This window comes from Papio anubis, chromosome 7 (genome assembly GCF_008728515.1).
Source record: "Papio anubis isolate 15944 chromosome 7, Panubis1.0, whole genome shotgun sequence".
NCBI lineage: Eukaryota > Metazoa > Chordata > Mammalia > Primates > Cercopithecidae > Papio > Papio anubis.
In genome coordinates, this window is record NC_044982.1 from 52028203 (window position 1) to 52046475 (window position 18273).

Genomic DNA, 18273 nt, shown 5'->3' on the forward strand with positions numbered 1-18273 from the left:
AGGTATAATCCTGTGAACAAAAATTGGAGCACTTTTTTTTTTTTTTTTTTGGAGATGGAGTCTCACTCTGTCGCCCAGGCTGGAGTGCAATGGCACAATCTTGGCTCACTGCAAGCTCCGCCTCCCAGGTTCACGCCATTCTCCTGCCTCAGCCTCCCCAGTAGCTGGGACTACAGGCACCCGCCACCACGCCCAAGCATATTTCTATCTGACTTCTCCAGAATTTGGAAACTATTCCTGAGTATTCTTAACTTATGGCAATATAGTTATTTGCATAATTGCAATAAGAATCTGTTTCTTTGATAACAGAACACAATTGGAAACACTGGTTGTTTTACCAAGGTTTTCACTGAAATGACATGCTTTCAAATATAAATAGACTAGGGAATCAAAGTTGACGTATAGAGCCCATAGGAGTCCGTTAGGAAAACTGGCCTCATAGTCTATGCAGTCCCTATACAGAGTTCCCAATCTGTGGTATGTACAGAATGTCACCTTCTTTTTATTTTTTATTATATTTATTTTGAGACAGGGGATCTTACTCTGTCACCCAGTTACTGCAACCTCTGCATCCCAGGCTCATGCAGTTCTCCCACTTCAGTCTCCTGAGTAGCTGGGACCACAGGTGCACACCACCATGCCCCACTATTTTTTTTTGTAATTTTTGTAGAGACAGGGTTTCACCATGTTGCCCATGCTGGTCCCGAATTCCTGGGCTCAAGTGATCTGTCTGCCTCGGCCTCCCAAAGTGCTGGGATTACAAGTGTGAGCCACTGCACCCATCCAATAATGTCACTTTCTAACAGGCCCAGAAGCTCCAAGTAATCTTAGGATGTCCAGAGGAGAGGAATTCACCCAGTTTATACAGGTATTTGCAGCCCAGCCTGCTCAAGGCTTTAAAAAGTCTCATCTGAGATTCCTCATGGAAAAAGTTCCAACAAAGTCAATTTAAAAGAGAGCCTGTATGGCAAATAATTATTCTTGCTGCACTTTATACAAATAATAAGGCCAAGTATAATAAAACTAAAACTTATTTTACAAATTGGTCCTACCTTGATTTGTCTCTGATAAAAATGAGAGACTGAAGAGAGAAATATTATAATACACCTGCCGGTAGACTCTAGTCTTGTCTGTTGTTTTTGAGTATTTTTAAAATACTATTTTCTGCTGGGTGTGTGTAGGGAAAGAAAGAGAGATTAGACTGTTACTGTGTCTATGTAGAAAGGGAAGACATAAGAAACTCCATTTTGACCTGTACCTTGAACAATTGCTTTGCTGAGATGCTGTTAATTTGTAACTTTGCCGCAGCCACTTTGCCCCAAATTTGAGTTCACAAAAACATGTGTTGTATAGAATCAAGGTTTAAGGGGATCTAGGGCTGTGCAGGATGTGCCTTGTTAACAAAATGTTTACAAGCAGTATGCTTGGTAAAAGTCATCGCCATTCTCTAGTCTCAATAAACCAGGGGCACAATGCACTGCAAAAAGCCACAGGGACCTCTGCCTTGGAAAGCCGGTTATTGTCCAAGGTTTCCCCCCATGTGATAGCCTGAAATATGGCCTTGTGGGATGAGAAAGACCTGACCGTCCCCAAGCCCGACACCAGTAAAGGGTCTGTGCTGAGGTGGATTAGTGAAAGGGGAAAGCCTCTTGTAGTTGAGATAGAGGAAGGCCACTGTCTTCTGCCTGCCCCTGGGAACTGAATGTCTTGGTATAAAACCCGATTGTACATTTGTTCAATTCTGAGATAAGAGAAAAACCGCCCTATGGCGAGATGTGAGACATGTTGGCTGCAATGCTGCTTTGTTACTCTTTACTCCACTGAGATGTTTGGGTGGAGAGAAGTATAAATCTGGCCTATGTGCACATCCAGGCATAGTACCTTCTCTTGAACTTATTCGTGACACAGATTCCTTTGCTCACATGTTTTCTTGCTGACCTTCTCCCCACTATCATCCTGCTTTCCTGATGCATTCCTCTTGCTGAGATAGTGAAAATAGTGACCCATAAATACTGAGGAAACTCAGAGACCGGTGCTGGTGCAGGTCCTTGGTATGCTGAGTGCCGGTCTCCTGGGCCCAGTGTTCTTTCTCTATACTTTGTGTCTTATTTCTTTTCTCAGTCTCTCGTCCCACCTGATGAGATATACCCACAGGTGTGGAGGGGCAGGCCACCCCATCAGTGTGGTGGCTCATGCCTCTAATCTGGTTGTTGCACTAAGTCTGCTTCTGGTACAGAGAGTTCTTGATGTTTACTTAGGCAGTGGCCCATAAGAGTGTTCATTGAAGCACCAATCATCATTCATTCATACTTCAATAAATAACTTGTACGGAGAAAAGAGGCTGGGCATGGTGGCTGACACCTGTGATCCCAGCGCTTTCGGAGGCGCGCAGGAAGACTGTTTGTGGCCAGGTGTTCAAGATCAGCTTGGGCAATATAGGGAGACTCTATCTCTACAAAAAAATTTAAAAAATAGCCGGGTGTGTGGTGGCACACGGCTGTAGTCCCAGCTACTCAGGAGGCTGAGGTAGGAGGATTGCTTGAGTCCAGGAGTTTGAGGCTGCTGTGAGCTATAATTGTGCCACCACACTCCAGCCTGGGCAACAGAACAAGACGAGAGAGAGAGAGAGAGAGAGAGAGAGAGAGAAGAAATGTGTGTGAGAGAAAGAGAGAAAGAAAGGGGGAGGGAGAGAGAGAGAGAATGGGAGAGGGAGTGGGGGGAGAAAGAGAGAGAGAGAGTGGGAGAGGGAAGGAGAGGGAGAGAGAGAGATATTAACTAAGTCCTGGAAGGCAGCAATGGTCAGAGGTGGGGTTCTGGAGAGGGTGGGAGGAAAGGAGTTGTGCCTAGATTTGAGGGAGATCAAATTTGGAAGGTAGGCTGCGGTCAGTACACACATTTACCACTGAAAACATTGATGTCATCAGGAACATGCTCTCAGAGCTTGAAGACTGTTAATCAGGTCCGGAGAACTGGCATGACTTTTAAGTATGCACCTTGGGTTTGTTTCTCACTTGCAGCCAGGCAGAGCATCCTCCTGTAGAGGGCGCAGGGAGGGAAAAAAAAAAAAAAAAATCAGGCGCTCGCATTCTGGCTAATTTTGAGCCGCGCCTCCTGCCGTCCGCGGTCACGTGCCGGCCCGCTGAGGCCGCGTTGATAGGTGGGGGCGACTGGGCCAGGCGCCGGGGCAGGAAGGGAGGCGGCCGCCGTGCCATTCTTAAAGGCGCCCGAGTGAAGGCGACAGGCCGCTGACGGCCGGAAGGAAAATGGTGAGTTGCCGCTGGGAGGGCGGGGGCCGGAGGGCTGGGCGAGCCGACCTGCTGGGCTTTCCGGGTTTCCGGAGCCGGCGGCGGCGGGCAGCGCCCGGGAGGGCTCGGCAGCCGCTTCCGCCCCAGCGGCTGGCCACTGCCCACAGCCAGAGTACTTGGCCTCCGCCGCCGCGCCTCAGGGCAGCATCCTCCAGCCAGGCCCGGGGTGGACCCGCCCAGCTGGCCATGGGACTAGGGTGCCTCCGCGAGCAGGGGGGTTGGGGAGGCCCCTCGAAGGCCCTTCGGGATGGAGGGCTTCAGCTTCTGAGCTGTAGGTTGGAGGGAAAGGAGTCTGCCCCATCGGAGGGCTCCCCCAAATCCCGCTTTCCCTGCCAGGGCCGTGGCCAGGTTCCAGGGGTTGGTGGGCCTCAGCATCTTCCACCTGGCGGCATTTTGGGGGAGGACTCGAATTCTGATTGAATTCTCTCGGCCTCACCTTAGCTTCTTTCTGTCTGCTCCTTTCCCTAGCCTCCTACAGAGGATTTCTCCTTATCTTTGCTTTCCTGTGGCAGTTGGAAACCTTTCGACCCAAAGCTTTGGCACTGGGCTTAAAGTAATTGTCAAAAGCTTTAGTTTTGTTGGTTCTGGGGGCTCTGGCTTCTGTTCTTACATGGGATGGACCCCAAGCATAAAAATAAAGTGGAGAATTAAATAAATCGCCATTAAGGATCTTTTGGATCCATCCCATTAGGTTTTTTAATATGCGTAAATTTCATTAGAAACAACAAAACACTGCTCTCTCTGCCCATCCACTCAATTCTGAACCCACTTTCATCGAATAGATCTTGTCATGGTCACTGAATCGAATGGATTCTTTTCGGTTTTCATCTTCTCTGACCTTTCAGCTGCATTCCAGAGTGTTACACTCTCTTGTTTTTGAAGCATTCCCTTCCTTCATTCTTCCCCCTTGGCTTCTGGGATACAGAGCTCCTCCTACTTCTCCTGTTGGTCCGTCTATTTCCCTTGCAGACTATTCTCTTTTCCCTGGACAATGCTCGAAGGAGTCCCTGGCTTCATCCTAATCCTTCATTTGCCATTATGTATTCTTTATCCTAAACTATGGCTTCAGTTAACACCTATATTCAGATGACTTGTGAATTTACAGCTCAGAAGACCTTGCTTCTGAGATCCAATCCAGATCTGTATGTACTTTTTTGTTTGTTTGTTTTTCTGAGACAGAGTTTCACTCTTGTTGCCCAGGCTGGAGTGCAATGGCGCGATCTCGGCCGTTGCAACCTCCGCCTCCCGGGTTCAAGCGATTGTCCTACCTCAGCCTCCCAAGTAGCTGGGATTACAGGCATGTGCCACCACGCCCAGCTAATTTTGTTTTGTTTTTTGTTTGTTTGTTTTTTTGAGATGGAGTCTCGCTCTGTCGCCCATGCTAGAATATAGTGGCGCGATCTCGGTTCACTGCAAACTCCTCCTGGGTTCACGCCATTCTCCCGCCTCAGCTCCCAAGTAACTGGGACTACAGGCTCCCGCCACCTCGCCTGGCTAATTTTGTTTTTGTATTTTTAGTAGAGACAGGGTTTCACCTTGTTAGCCAGGATGGTCTCGATCTCCTGACCTCGTGATCCGCCCACCTCGGCCTCCCAAAGTGCTGGGATTACAGGTGTAAGCCACCTCGCCCGGCCCTAATTTTGTATTTTTAGTAGAAACGGGGTTTCACCATGTTGGCCAAGCTGGTCTGGAACTCCTGACCTCAAGTGATCCACCTGCCTTGGCCTCCCAAAGTGTTGAGATTACAGATGTGAGCCACCGCGCCCGGCCCCAGATCTATATATTAATATTTCAATATTTAGTTACCATTCCCTGGGAAGCTTTTCCTCCACTTGGGCGCTTCAAAGCCACCTCAGTTTGTCCAAAGTAGGACTCATGCCCTTTCTTCTCAAACCTGGTCTTCTGTGTGTTATACAAGACAATTTGTTATACAAGCCAGAAGCCTAGGAGTTATCTTGGTAACCCTTTTTTTTTTTTTTTGCTTACTCACACCCCACCCCCAACCCCAGTATCCAATCTGTCACCACCTCCTTTGTAGTGGTTAAGAGAGTGAGTTAAGATAGGCTGCCTGGGTTGAATCCTGGCTCCACTAGCTATGTAATTGGGGAAAGATACTTAACCTCTCTAAACCTTAGTTTCTTGCAAAATGGGAGTAATAATAGTATCTGTTTCGTGAGATTGTTTTGAGCATAAAGGGAAATCTATGTAAAGGATATAACAGTGTTACTCTCATAGGGTTTGATACATGTTAACTATTATTAGGACTAAATGGGGATTTTTTGCTATTGAGTTGTTTGAGATCCTTACATATTCTGGTTATTAATCCCTTGTTGAGTGGAGAATTTGGAGATATTTTCTCCCATTCTGTAGGTTGTCTCTTCACTCTGTTGATTGTTTTCTTTGCTCTCAGAAGCTTTTTAGCTTGATATGATCTCATTTGTCTGTTTTGCTTTAATTGTCTGTGCTTTTGAGGTCTTACTCAAAAAAATCTGCTCAGACCAGTGTTCTGAAGCAATTGCCCAGTGTTTTTTTTCTAGTGGTTTTGTGGTTTCAGGTCTTACATTTAAGTCTTTAACCCATTTTGATTTGATTTTTATGTATGCTGAGAATTGCAGTCTGTTTGTTTCTGTTTGTTTGTTTTTGTTTTTGAGATGGAGTCTCGCTCTGTCTCCAGGCTGGAGTGCAGTGGTACCATCTTGGCTCACTGCAACCTCCGCCTCCCGGTTTCAAGCGATTCTCTAGCCTCAGCCTCCCAAGTAGCTGGGATTACAGGCGCCAGCCACCACGCCCAGCTAATTTTTGTATTTTTTAGTAGACACGGGGTTTCACCACGTTAGCCAGGCTGGTCTCGAACTCCTGACCTCATGATCTGCCCACCTCGACCTCCGCGCCCAGCCTGAGGTCTGGTTTTATGCTGCATATAGCTATCTGGTTTTTCCAGCACCATTTATTGGAGAGGGTGTCCTTTCCCCAGTGTTTGTTTTTGGTATCTCTGTCCAAAATCAGTTGGCTATAAATGTGTGGATTTGCTTCTGGGTTCTCTATTCTGTTTCATTGGCCTGTGTGTGTGGTTTTATGCCAGGAGCATGCTGTTTTGGTAACTACTGTTTTGTAGTATATTTTGAAGTACTGCAGTGCTTCCAGCTTTGTTCTTTTTGCTCAGGATTACTTTGGTTATTCCCAGTCTTTTGTGTTTCCTTAAAAATTTTAGGATCTTTTCTCTCTTTCTGTTAAGAATGTCATTGCTATTTTGATGGGGATTGCCTTGAATCTGTAGATCACTTTGGGTTAGTATGGACATTTTAACAATATTATGTCTTGTAATCCATGAGCTTGGAGTATCTTTCCATTTTTGTATGTTCTCCTCAATTTCTTTCATCAGTGTTTTATAATTTTCATTGTAGAGATCTGTCACTTCTTTGGTTAAATTTATTCCTAGCTCTTTTATAGCTATTGTAAATGAGATTGCTTTCTTGATTTCTTTTTCAGATTGTTTCCTGTTGTTGTATATAAATGCTACTGATTTTTGTATGTTGATTTTGTATCCTAACTTTACTGAATTCATTTATCAGCTCTAACAGTTTTTTTTTTTAATGGAATCTTTAGCTTTTTCTAAATATAAGATCATGTTTTCATAAACAAGGATAATTTGACTTCTTTTTTTCTAACTTGGATGTCTTTTATTTCTTTCTCATCCCTAACTGCTCTGGCTAGGACTCCCAGTACTATGTTGAATAAAAGTGGTACAATTGGGCATCCTTGTCTTACTCCAGAACTTAGAGGAAAGGCTTTCAGTTTTTCCCCATTTAGTGTGCTGTGCAGTCAGCTGTGGCTTTGTCATATATGGACTTTATTGTTTTGAGGTGTGTTCTTTCTATACCCAATTTGTTTAGGGTTTTTATCATGAAAGGATGTTGAATTTTATCAAACGCTTTTTCAGCATCTCTTGAAATGATATGATTTTTCTTATTCTGTTAATGTAATATATCACATTTATTGATTTGCCCATGTTGAACCATTCTTACATCCCTGGGACAAATTCCACTTGATCATGGTGAATGATCTTTTTAATGTGTTGTTGAATCTGGCTTTCTAGTATTTTGTTAAGGATTTTTATATCTATGTTCATCAAGGATATTGACCTATAGTTTTCTTTTTTTGTTGTATACTTCTCTGGTTGTGTTATCAGGGTAATGGTGTTCTTGTAGAATGAGCTTGGAGGTATGTTCTCCCCTTCAGTTTTTTTGAATAGTTGAGTAGAAGTGGTGTTTTAAATCTTTGGTAGAATTCAGCAGTGAAGCTGTCAGATACCGAGTTTTTCTTTGATGGGAGACTTTATTGCTGTTTCAGTCTCATTACTCATTATTGGTTTGTTCAGGTTTTCTATTTCTTCATGGTTCAGTCTTGGTAGATTGTGTGTGTCCAAGAATTTATCCATTGCTTCCAGGTTTTCCATTTTGTTGGAGTATAGTGTTCATAATGGTCTCTAATGATTCTTTGTATTTCTGTGGTATCAATTGCAATGTTTCTTTTTGTCTCTGCTTTTATTTCTTATGCACATTCTTAGTAGCTCCTTTTTATATCTCCATAATCATTTAATTATAATATAAAATATTGGTCTTTACTCTTATGGGGTTTTTAACACTTACGTTGCTTGAATTGTTTTTTTCCCCTGTAATTGTGAGGACAAAAAATAATTTATTAATTCTAAGTATAATCAGATTATTTTCTTGTTCTTCCTTCACTGTATAAAAATAGTATGCTTGACTTCCTTTCTAACAGCAGACAGTGATTCTTGACTTTCCTCATATTCTTCTCTTCCTCTCCAATTCTGATGACATTGCACATTATTATGTGTCTGGTTTTTGAGACATTCATTAGCCAAAGAGAAAGTTAGTGTACCTTACATATATGAGATGAACAGATGTGTAGGATTAAGCAGTATAGATCCAAAGGTTGGTTGATTTTAAAGTTTTTTTAAGTGTTCATGTATTTCACTTTAATGCTTTCACTTAATTGACATTTGTGAATGTCAGTATGCATTATAAAGGTATTAGGTTTCATAACTTTAACATGTACATATATTGAAGTCATGGCATTTTATATGTGTTTTTTTTTCTTTTATAGAGCGAGTCTTTGGTTGTTTGTGATGTTGCTGAAGATTTAGTGGAAAAGCTGAGAAAGTTTCGTTTTCGCAAAGAAACGAACAATGCTGCTATTATAAGTAAGCTAAAAGTGATTGCTTCAAAGTTACATGGTCTTAATTTGTTTTCAATCTTGTAGCTACATTGCATGAACTGAACCGTTAGAAAGCAATGTTATTTTCTCTATTTCATTTCCCCACCACCACCTTTAGATCACTTTAAAAAATAAGTAACAGCTAATTCTAATGTCACAGAACAGAGGTGGATTGTCCCACCTCCCCCATAGTCCTTTTCTCAGCTGCTTGTACAGCTCTGGAGAAGGCGGTCGTCTTGGTCCTTGGGAAATGAGGATTCCCATTTGCAGTGACCTATCCAACCCATCCTTCTTGGGGGACTAAAAATAGCCTGGCCATTCATCCTCAAAAGAAACCTTTGCCTACACCTAAAATGACAAAGTTCAGCATTGTGTGCAGAGTGACTTTGGGCATTATTCCAGTTGTAGACTTGAACTCCGGTTTCAGGAAGAGTACTTTTAAGTGGCACTGGCACTGTCTTCTGAAAATGGAAAGAGTGATTTGCATATTGCTTCTCCCACTGTGAGCTATATCTGACATTATGCAGATTTCCCTTGTATTCATAGGCAGTATTTAATATGTAGGTAGTGATTTAGAAAGATGAGGAAAGGATGAGGGGGTGAAAATGTAAAACTCTAGAGACCATGCTTAACAGAGATGCATCTGGCATATCTGATATAATCAGAGGTCATGACAACTTGTCATGAATTCTGATTTCATTACAAATAAATACTACAATGTCGACATATGGTTCTTAAAAGTGAAAAAAAAAACAAAGTGAAAATGTGTGTTAGTGCTATTTTACTGTAAAAGCTGAAACTATTTGAGATTATATTATATCTCACAAGATTTACTATGAAATTGGTGCAAAACCAAACACAGTCAACTTTGCCAGACCAACAGGAAAGAATAGAGGCATAGAGTATCTAAACTTATTTTCATTTAGCTTTGGATTACATTAGATATATTTGAATATATCTATCACTTCTATTTGGTTATTCACTTTCTCAGAATAATGATACTGTGCCATGAAATCCTGACCTTGGAGAAGCCAGGAATTTTGAGGTTTCTCTATTTTAATCCCTGATCAGGCACTTTTTCCCTTGCAGTTCTGACCATGTTGCATATCATGGTCTCAGTTACAGTTATCCTTTCAGGCTTGCAGTTCTGACCATGTTGCATATAGACCTTATTATCTAGAAGTTGCATTTGAGTTACAAAGTTCTTCATATACACAGAAAATGTAAGAAACTGACATAAAGTTCTAAATAAGCAAATTAGGTACTGGGAATTATGGGTAAAAGCTTTTAAAAGCTGACTGCTTGAAAAGCAAAGCTAGCTAATAAACCGTATACTAAAACTGTGAATGAGTTTTATGCTTGTGTTTCTTGATGTTTTAATTTTAGATGTCTGAAAAAAGGCTGAGATTGTGTGGGTTGGGTGGATCAAGGTCACATTAGAATCCCAGCTTATTCATAATTGATTTTTATTTTAGTGAAGATTGACAAGGATAAACGCCTGGTGGTACTGGATGAGGAGCTTGAGGTTTGTTCAATGAACTAAATACAATTTTCTAGTTAAGTAATTATTATTTCTCAAAAGATGCTATATTAGTTACATGTGCTTCTAAAACGAGTTTTGAACCTCCTTTAAATACATGCTCATTATGCATAAAAACATGTGCTAATTGTGTAGTATGTTATATTGCTAATTTAACTACCTTCTTTAAAAGCATTAGTGAAGTCCGGTGTAATAAGTGGTATAAGGGCCGGGCGCGGTGGCTCAAGCCTGTAATCCCAGCACTTTGGGAGGCCGAGACGGGCGGATCACGAGGTCAGGAGATTGAGACCATCCTGGCTAACACGGTGAAACCCCGTGTCTACTAAAAATAATACAAAAAACTAGCCGGGCGAGGTGGCGGCGCCTGTAGTCCCAGCTACTCGGGAGGCTGAGGCGGGAGAATGGCGTAAACCCAGGAAGCGGAGCGAGCTGAGATCCGGCCACTGCACTCCAGCCTGGGCGACAGAGCGAGACTCCGTCTCAAAAAAAAAAATAAAATAAAATAAGTGGTATAAGTTGGGGTTGTATACCGAGTAAGAAGTGAGTCAACTTTATAAGTTGCTTCTAAGTTGCTTGACTAGTACATAAAACCTGAAACCCTACAATTTAAATATCTAGTTTGTCAAATTAAGTAACTAGAATAAAAAGAATTGAGTTCTTTCTTCTGAAATCAGACATTGTTTCTTGCCGCTAAGATACTGGCTTATGTCATTCTGTATTTCCTGACAGCTGGAACATAAGCATACAATCTGTGCCTCCCAGCCCCATATTTAGTTAATAAATGGAGCTAGACCAAGTGGGCAGAAGGAGGCTTTGATTGGATTGAGAATTTAGTAACCCGAGTTTATGTATAATTTAGTAAGATAAAATTTTATTTTGTAGCATGTGGTAATAAATGTATAACTGTTAGTAGAATGGGTGCTTGGTGTATCTCTTAAGGACTTATGGGTAAGACAATGTTTAAAAGTTGCTTTTCTCTGTGGTGCCAGGGCATTTCACCAGATGAACTTAAAGATGAACTACCTGAACGACAACCTCGATATCCTTTTCTTAGTGCTTTAAAAGATTTATTCTGTAGTGGTCAGACCTGTTTGTGAACTCATTTGTTAAAAATCTGAAAGTATCCTTCTGTGTCATGATCACAGCCAAATTAAAATATGTATGCGTATACTAGACTAGGAAAAACGAAAAGTTGGTTTATTCATGGGATGAATAATTTTCTTTTTTAAACTATTTCCTTTATTATAACGTGTGTACAATAAAAATTGAGAAGAAAATAATCTGTATTAAACCAGTACTTTAAAAAGTTATTTTTTTTGAGAGATTATGTGATTTTATAACTTATCCTTGGGACCCATTTAATTTTGTGGAAAGATAGTAATAAAGATGTGGCCTAAAAGAATAGGACAGAAACTTGCAGCTCAGTAGCTCCCCAGGTGTTGGTAAATACCTGTCTCAGAGCAGTAACTTTAGTTTCTTTAACTTGAGAAAAACCTTCATTGTGTATAGTTATAAATATCAACATGATGATGGAAGAGTTTCATATCCTCTGTGCTTTATTTTCTCCAGTCCTGTTGGTAAGTGAATTTCTTTAAATAACATATATTTGGCTTAGATCCGATTAAGCCATTTTATACTAGACAAATTTTATGCTGTTTTTAAAGATGGACAGTGTCGAATAACCTAAATTGAGGAGGGTCTGTGTCTGTGTATGTCCATGTGCCTGTGTGCATGCATCCCTAGAAAGAATGAAGCATCATCTCTTAGAACTTATTTTCTTAGGATAAATTTCTAGACATGTAATTGTTGACTCAAATCACACATATATTTTAAGGATTTTGAAACGTGATGACATTTTAATATATCAGAGGTATTTTCTTTTTATATTTTAATCTTATAAAAATGTGAACTTCACATATAATTGTATGTATTTGTGTTTCTTTTAAATAGTAGTTAACAGTGATATGCTTATAATCTTGAGAATGGTCCTAGAGTAATTTACATTGGGTATTAAAATGGGTTACTGGTATTTAAGGAATTCATTATCACCAGAACTTCTGTCACCACTGTTCAGGCCCACAATAAAAACTGCACTCACTGAGCTATTCTCCAAACTTTATAATTTGTATCATTTACTTAGCACTCAAAATACACTGCAGTATATTTTTAACTTAATGTATCAGCAGAGAGAAGCTTTTGTCAGAGCAGATCTCCCTGCCCTACTGGTCCACTACCATCCCAAAACCTCCTGTATTTTAGTCATCCATAAAATTTATCTTGATATTTAGTGTCAAAGTTAAGATAGTGCAGAAAGTTTTTAATTGTTTGCAAGACTCTAAAAGTCAGGATCTACAAATGTCTAGAATCTTTATTTTTGCCAACCTGTAGACTTGTTCTTGTTTATTTATAACTTAACTATCTCTTTCTGTAGGCAGTGTGCAATGTAAGATTCAAAATGCAACCCATATACATTCTGTAAACTCAATAGCGAAGGAAATCCTAAATGTGTCATTTTAAAAAAATGAAAATAATGATAACCGATAACTTTCTCAAAATCTGTGTCTCATTTCTGCACTAATCTCTCTTTTCCAGGATGTAAGCCTGAACAACAGATGATGTATGCTGGGAGTAAGAATAAGCTAGTCCAGACAGCTGAACTAACCAAGGTGGTATTTATATTTGACTTGTTGAGACAATATTTTCCTTTAGACTATAAAGCAATAGCTAAAATAGTCTAAAGGAGTATTTTTTATGCAGGTGAAGGTTATTTAGACCAGATTAGTAAGTTAGCCAAAGCTTTTTGTTAACTGGAAATAGAACAAGATAGAAGCATTTGAACCAAAGTGTATTTTTTGAGTAAGTTGATTGGAAGAAATCACATTCAAAATATAGGCAGTTTTAGAAAGCCACTGTAACTGTTAAATCTATTGAAAGTTATTTTATCTGCCATAAGATAATTTCTAATAGATAAAGGTCAACATTGAAGTTTCTCAGAACCCTTTACCATAGTCTAAAATGAACCGCATTCTGTGCTGGAATTCAGTATTATGCAGTTAATTGTATTTTTCCAAATATAAAATTGTTAAGAATATTAATAAAGTTAGAACATTCTGTTTTATATGAGAACTTGCTTTAAGATTTAATATGTCCCTATTTTATGGTATTTTTGAAAGTTAAAGGTAAGAGAGGTACTTGGCTCTCAGACTTTATTTAACTTCCACATATTAGTTTGAGTTAAAAAGGTATATGCACGTAAGGTTTTGAAATAGAATATTATATTGCTAAAACTGTGTCAGACAATATTTCAAGTTTTATTTTAAGAACAGCATCAGTATTTCCCCCTTGGGTGCTTAATAATCAACTCTGGAATGCCTTTAAGTGCCCTCTGCTGTTTCCCCTTAGCCCATGTGATTGTTACCACTGCTTTATAGACATTACTTTTTCCTAATTTGTAACACAGGAGCGCTGGAGTTGCTCTAACGGTTTGGGCAGTTAAGAAGGAGCTGTTACCAGCCTCCAGTCTGTTCTAATCCTGGGAATGCCCTACAGTGCTGAAGTTGAGACAGTACAGTTTACAAGTTACTTTTACAGATAATCTCATTGAATCCTTACAACAGCCCTGTGAGGTATTCTGTAGATAGGAAAACAGACCTAGCGGATGAATGACTTGCTCAGGATCTATCTAGGACTTAGGATTCACATCTGGCTCCAAATCCCGTCCTTTCTGCTGTAATACATTGCTTTTCTATAGGCATTATACTTTCTGGGCCTGATTCAGATTCTTGATAGAGATTTGTGACTGATCTCCATCCGATATTTCCATTTGACATTCAGACTCCGAAATACCAGCGTATGTTCCTCAGTTCCTCACTAGATTGATTTTAGTTGTGTATACTTGGGATGTCTTCCAGGAGATAAGATTTACAGAACTGCTCTTTTAGACTATTTGTAGATTTGTGCTTTTGAGAGAGTTTTGGTTTAATGCTGTCTTGATGGCTGTACTTTGATAACTGAGTACTTAGGATTTAAAAGAAGTGAAGTACTACCTAAAAGGTATATCTGATTTATACAGGTTAAGTCATAAACAATACGAAAGCAAGCAGAATTTGGTGTTTAATACTCAAATATATAACCAAAAATAATTTGGGATATAATACTCAAATATAAAATATTTTTTTAATATATAAAAAAACCTCAAATATTTGCCTTTTTTTTTTGGAATGTCAAAGTATGACCTAATTTTTTTTTTTAAAGGTGTTTGAAATAAGAAATACTGAAGACCTAACTGAAGAATGGTTACGTGAGAAACTTGGATTTTTCCACTAATGTGAACTTCTGTGTTTCTAAAGTATTTATGTATTAACCTGACCGTACTGGAACCAGACATAAATACTTATTTATGCCTAAAAATGCACTGTTACTTACAGTTTGTTTCCTGCAGTAAAGAAAAATTCTTCATTTGTGCAAAGTTTGAACAAAGAGGAAATCATCTTCATAGTAATGAAACTTTGTAAAGTGTTTCCTTATATTGGTAATTGTTAGGTGGACTACTTTTCTCCAGGGACTTTTTGCACTCTTGTGACTAATTTCTATAACTTATGGTTCAGAATTTGTTACTATTTACAGACACCATTGGAAAGTGGATATATTAGATTGTGAGAGACAACAGTTGCCTCCTTTTGACAAATACTGGATATTAGCAGTTTATTTATGAAAATAGCATATTATCACTTGTCAAATCATTGAAATTCATTTGGGGTCAAAGACTTGAGTGACCCAGTATTGAGCCATGAAATAATTTCGTGTAACCTGCATTACAAGTATGTTCATGAATTCTGTATCTTCTTTGGTTTCCTGTATCTTTTTAATCAAGTCTAGAAACTATGTTCATCAATCACTCAGTTTTAAGGTTGGGGAGTTAGATTTTAAGATAGAATTATGACTGTTAGCTTTTCTCCTTATGGAAAATAGCATCTTAGTCTTAGAAATCAGTGGTTTGTAATAATCAAGGGCTTCATTCCTTTTATGTCATTTCTAGACAGTTTTGAATCTAGGTTAATAACACTTTATTTATAAAGCACCTCTTAATGTCCTGTGAACACTAATTATTTTAAATGTGTTAATACTGTGCCTTTGATTTGTTAGCTTTAAAGTTAGTTTAAGACTTTTACACTGCCAGTATTCCAGATTTGGTGAAAATAATACTTTTTTAAAGGGTCCAAATAAAATAATTTTCTAATGTGTATATCTGAAATTTGTAATAAAATCAACTTCATATTTTAAAAATTCCAACTATCTGCTTGCATTGATGAATATATGGCAGTCGAGAGTTATAATTTTGGGTATACTCGTGATTAGTTTTGTGCCATAGGAAAAAATTATCTTAAAACTTTGGCCATAGTTAATAACATTAACACTTCAATAGCAATCACATCTTATATCCTAAATGTCAGAAGATATTCTGAACTGGATCCCTGAATAGTTAACTAAACCAGTCTTGTTAGATGATGGTACTCTTGGCATAAAGCAAGGATTCTGATATTTGGCATACTTGTAAAAACAAATACATAAGTAACCACTGAACATGAATTTGATAATAGGTCTAGAGACTCTAAAGACTAACCAAACTTGGTGCGTGTATTCTTATATTAAGAATATCTTAGTCATCTCAAAACTAGCAAAATTTAAATTTTGGCATGTTTTCCATTCATATGTTCTTTGCATTTTATTTTTGAGGTTTCTGTGAGAAGTAAAGATAGTTGGAATTTTCGCGATATTGAATAGAACATCTTCTGTTCCCAACACTGTTTGGCTTCACTAATTTAGAAGTCAGGAAGCAATAGAAAGTTGGAGATGAGGAAGTGCTAGAGTAGGTGTTTGTTTTGGTTCTTGGAGGGAAAGGATTCTTTTTTCCAATATCCAGAGAGAGAGAAAGCTCACCCAGGAAGTTTAAGAATTCTTTCAACAGGTATTTTGATGTTGGAGAATAACATGTATATAATTCTGTGGAAATGCAAATGTAATCCAAGTGAGTGGAGAGTGTTAATGTTTTTGAATGAAGGAAATGAGGTTTTGTTTCACCTGATTTGCAGCAATAAGAGAAACTAGTGCTGCAAGAATGTATTTTTTAATGAAGTTCCTTATTTTGTCTTGCATGTTTTAGGTTTGTTTGTTTTTAAATTTGGAGGTCCTCCATAATGTCAGATAATGTTGACCTGCCATACACTAGAACTCTTAGTTCCCCTACTCTCTTTAACAGGAGCAAAGAGCTGTGATAAACCATGCTTTTTTGAGCTTGTCTGACTCCTAATTAATAATATGTTTTTTGCAAGACAACAGATTGAGGTTAGAGGATCAGTAGGACATTTTTATTCCATCTGTTCTATGGGGAGATTTTACAAATCCCATGCTCTAAAGTGTTCTCAAACATTTGTATAGATTTCCCTTTCATCTTACTACATTTTGCACTGTTCTTTTCAAGTACTACGTTTCCTATTTAGTGTCTCTTTTTCTGCCGTTTCCCAAATAATAACTCCATATTTCATAATTGCAGTTTTTACATTCCGTATCTTTCTAGTACAGCCATTCCCATTCAGCCTTAAATCTTAATCCATTTTGGCAGCAGCTTTTTTCCTGGGACCCTCCTTTATGGTCTTCTAAGTCAGTTTTGAAATTGTTGGCCCTGCATTAGTTCTGCATAGCATCTAATGTCAAAATAGAACCAACTGGTAATCACAGTATTATTTAGTATGGTTTCCATGACAACAAAAAACATATGAAGAAAACTTCTCAGGTTACTATGCTGAAATTCCAAAATGTCTGAGTTTTGAATAGTGATCACTTTGTTCTGGTACTGATACAATTATATTAGGAAAAAAGTTGGTTGACTGTTTGTGTTTAATTGACTTCTAAAATAAATGTTCAAATTGTCTAGTTCTAAAAGTTTACTAAATGCCTAGTGCAGTTAAACATACTCTTGTTTAAGAGTGTGTTGCTAAATTTTTTACTGTCATTACTAAATCTGTGTAGCAAAATGTGTGTCAGCACTTTTCCCTCCCTTTTTATCTCCTATTTTCAGGAGTCAAATGTAGCCATAAACTGTATCCTTGTCTGACACTTTAGCTAAAAATTTCCAGTTAGGGGAGTTTATTGCCAAATTAAATTTGGCTGTTTCCCCCCAACCCATATAGATATTAAGGAAGGTGTACTTAAAAAAATGTTTGGACTACTTTTAAAACCTGAGCAATGTCATTAATCCATATGTGGACTAGTGATGAATAGATATTTTCATAAGAGTTTAAATGCTGATATTTGGTGGAAGTAGAGAGTAACTCGTATTCTATCAATTCAAGTATTCTTACTATGGTTGCTTTCCCTATTTGTTCAATAGACTGATAATACTGGAATCTATAGAGTTTGAGCCATTACAACTTTTGTGAGGATGTGTTTCAAACATTTCTGGACAAATCTTATTTTGTATTTCTGGAAGAATGTAATAATCTTCTAGACCGCTTAAAACCAATGGTCCCAAGCTGAATATTCTTGAGAAATTTGTTTTTATTATGCCATTTGACATTTCAAATCAGTGCTCATATACAGTAAACTTGTGATAGAAATTGTATTTTCTTGCTTTTTGGAGTATAATTCATATAAATATAATTACTTGAATATTGTTTGAGATCATTAACATGCCAGGGCAGTTCCCACTGATTTAGATGGTCCAATATAATCTCATTCAGGAGGCTTGAAACATTAATGGTTTAGTCTTGTGAATTTTAACAGTTCTCTGTCATCATTTAACAAAACCAACAACTGGCACAACTTCTTAAGCTGTGGTTTCAGTCTCTGCTAGTTCATATTGCATGTTTATTTTGGACAGTCTTTTGTTAAGCATGGTGCTTGTACTGGTTTAAATAAAATGTTAACATTAAAAGACTTCCAGCTTTTCTTTTTTTACTCACCTCTTTCCCCCTGTGGAGTTACTGGTATCTATCTGGCTAGATTTGTGTGAGCCATAAACTTTATCTGGACAAACTGAGAGGCAAAATAAACAAGAGTCATTTGGCAGCTTCGTGGAAGGAGAAGATAATCAAGTTATAAAAATTTTTAAAACTTGGTCTGATGCTAAAATGTAGAAAATGTCAGTAAACAATAGTAGGGACAGAGAGACCTGTTTCAAACGATGAACGC

The 18273-nt window shown here is 38.5% G+C and overlaps 1 protein-coding gene across 5 annotated transcripts; it reads left to right on the forward strand.

Annotated features, from left to right (window-relative positions):
- The first annotated feature begins 3014 nt into the window (after positions 1-3014).
- On the forward strand, positions 3015-18019 carry GMFB (glia maturation factor beta). Of its 5 annotated transcripts, none has more exons than XM_003901820.3 (7): positions 3015-3266; positions 8433-8529; positions 10019-10068; positions 11073-11122; positions 11578-11660; positions 12676-12749; positions 14338-18019. In XM_003901820.3, the coding sequence occupies exons 1-7, from the start codon at positions 3264-3266 to the stop codon at positions 14407-14409; spliced, it is 429 nt and encodes a 142-aa protein (XP_003901869.1). In that variant the 5' UTR covers positions 3015-3263; the 3' UTR covers positions 14410-18019. The 5 variants fall into 5 exon arrangements, with proteins under 5 accessions (XP_003901869.1, XP_017816671.1, XP_009209823.1 ...); XM_017961182.2 differs by having other exon boundaries at positions 3130-3266; positions 11575-11660; XM_009211557.4 differs by lacking the exon at positions 3015-3266 and adding an exon at positions 7975-8260 and having other exon boundaries at positions 11575-11660.
- The last annotated feature ends 254 nt before the right edge of the window (positions 18020-18273 follow it).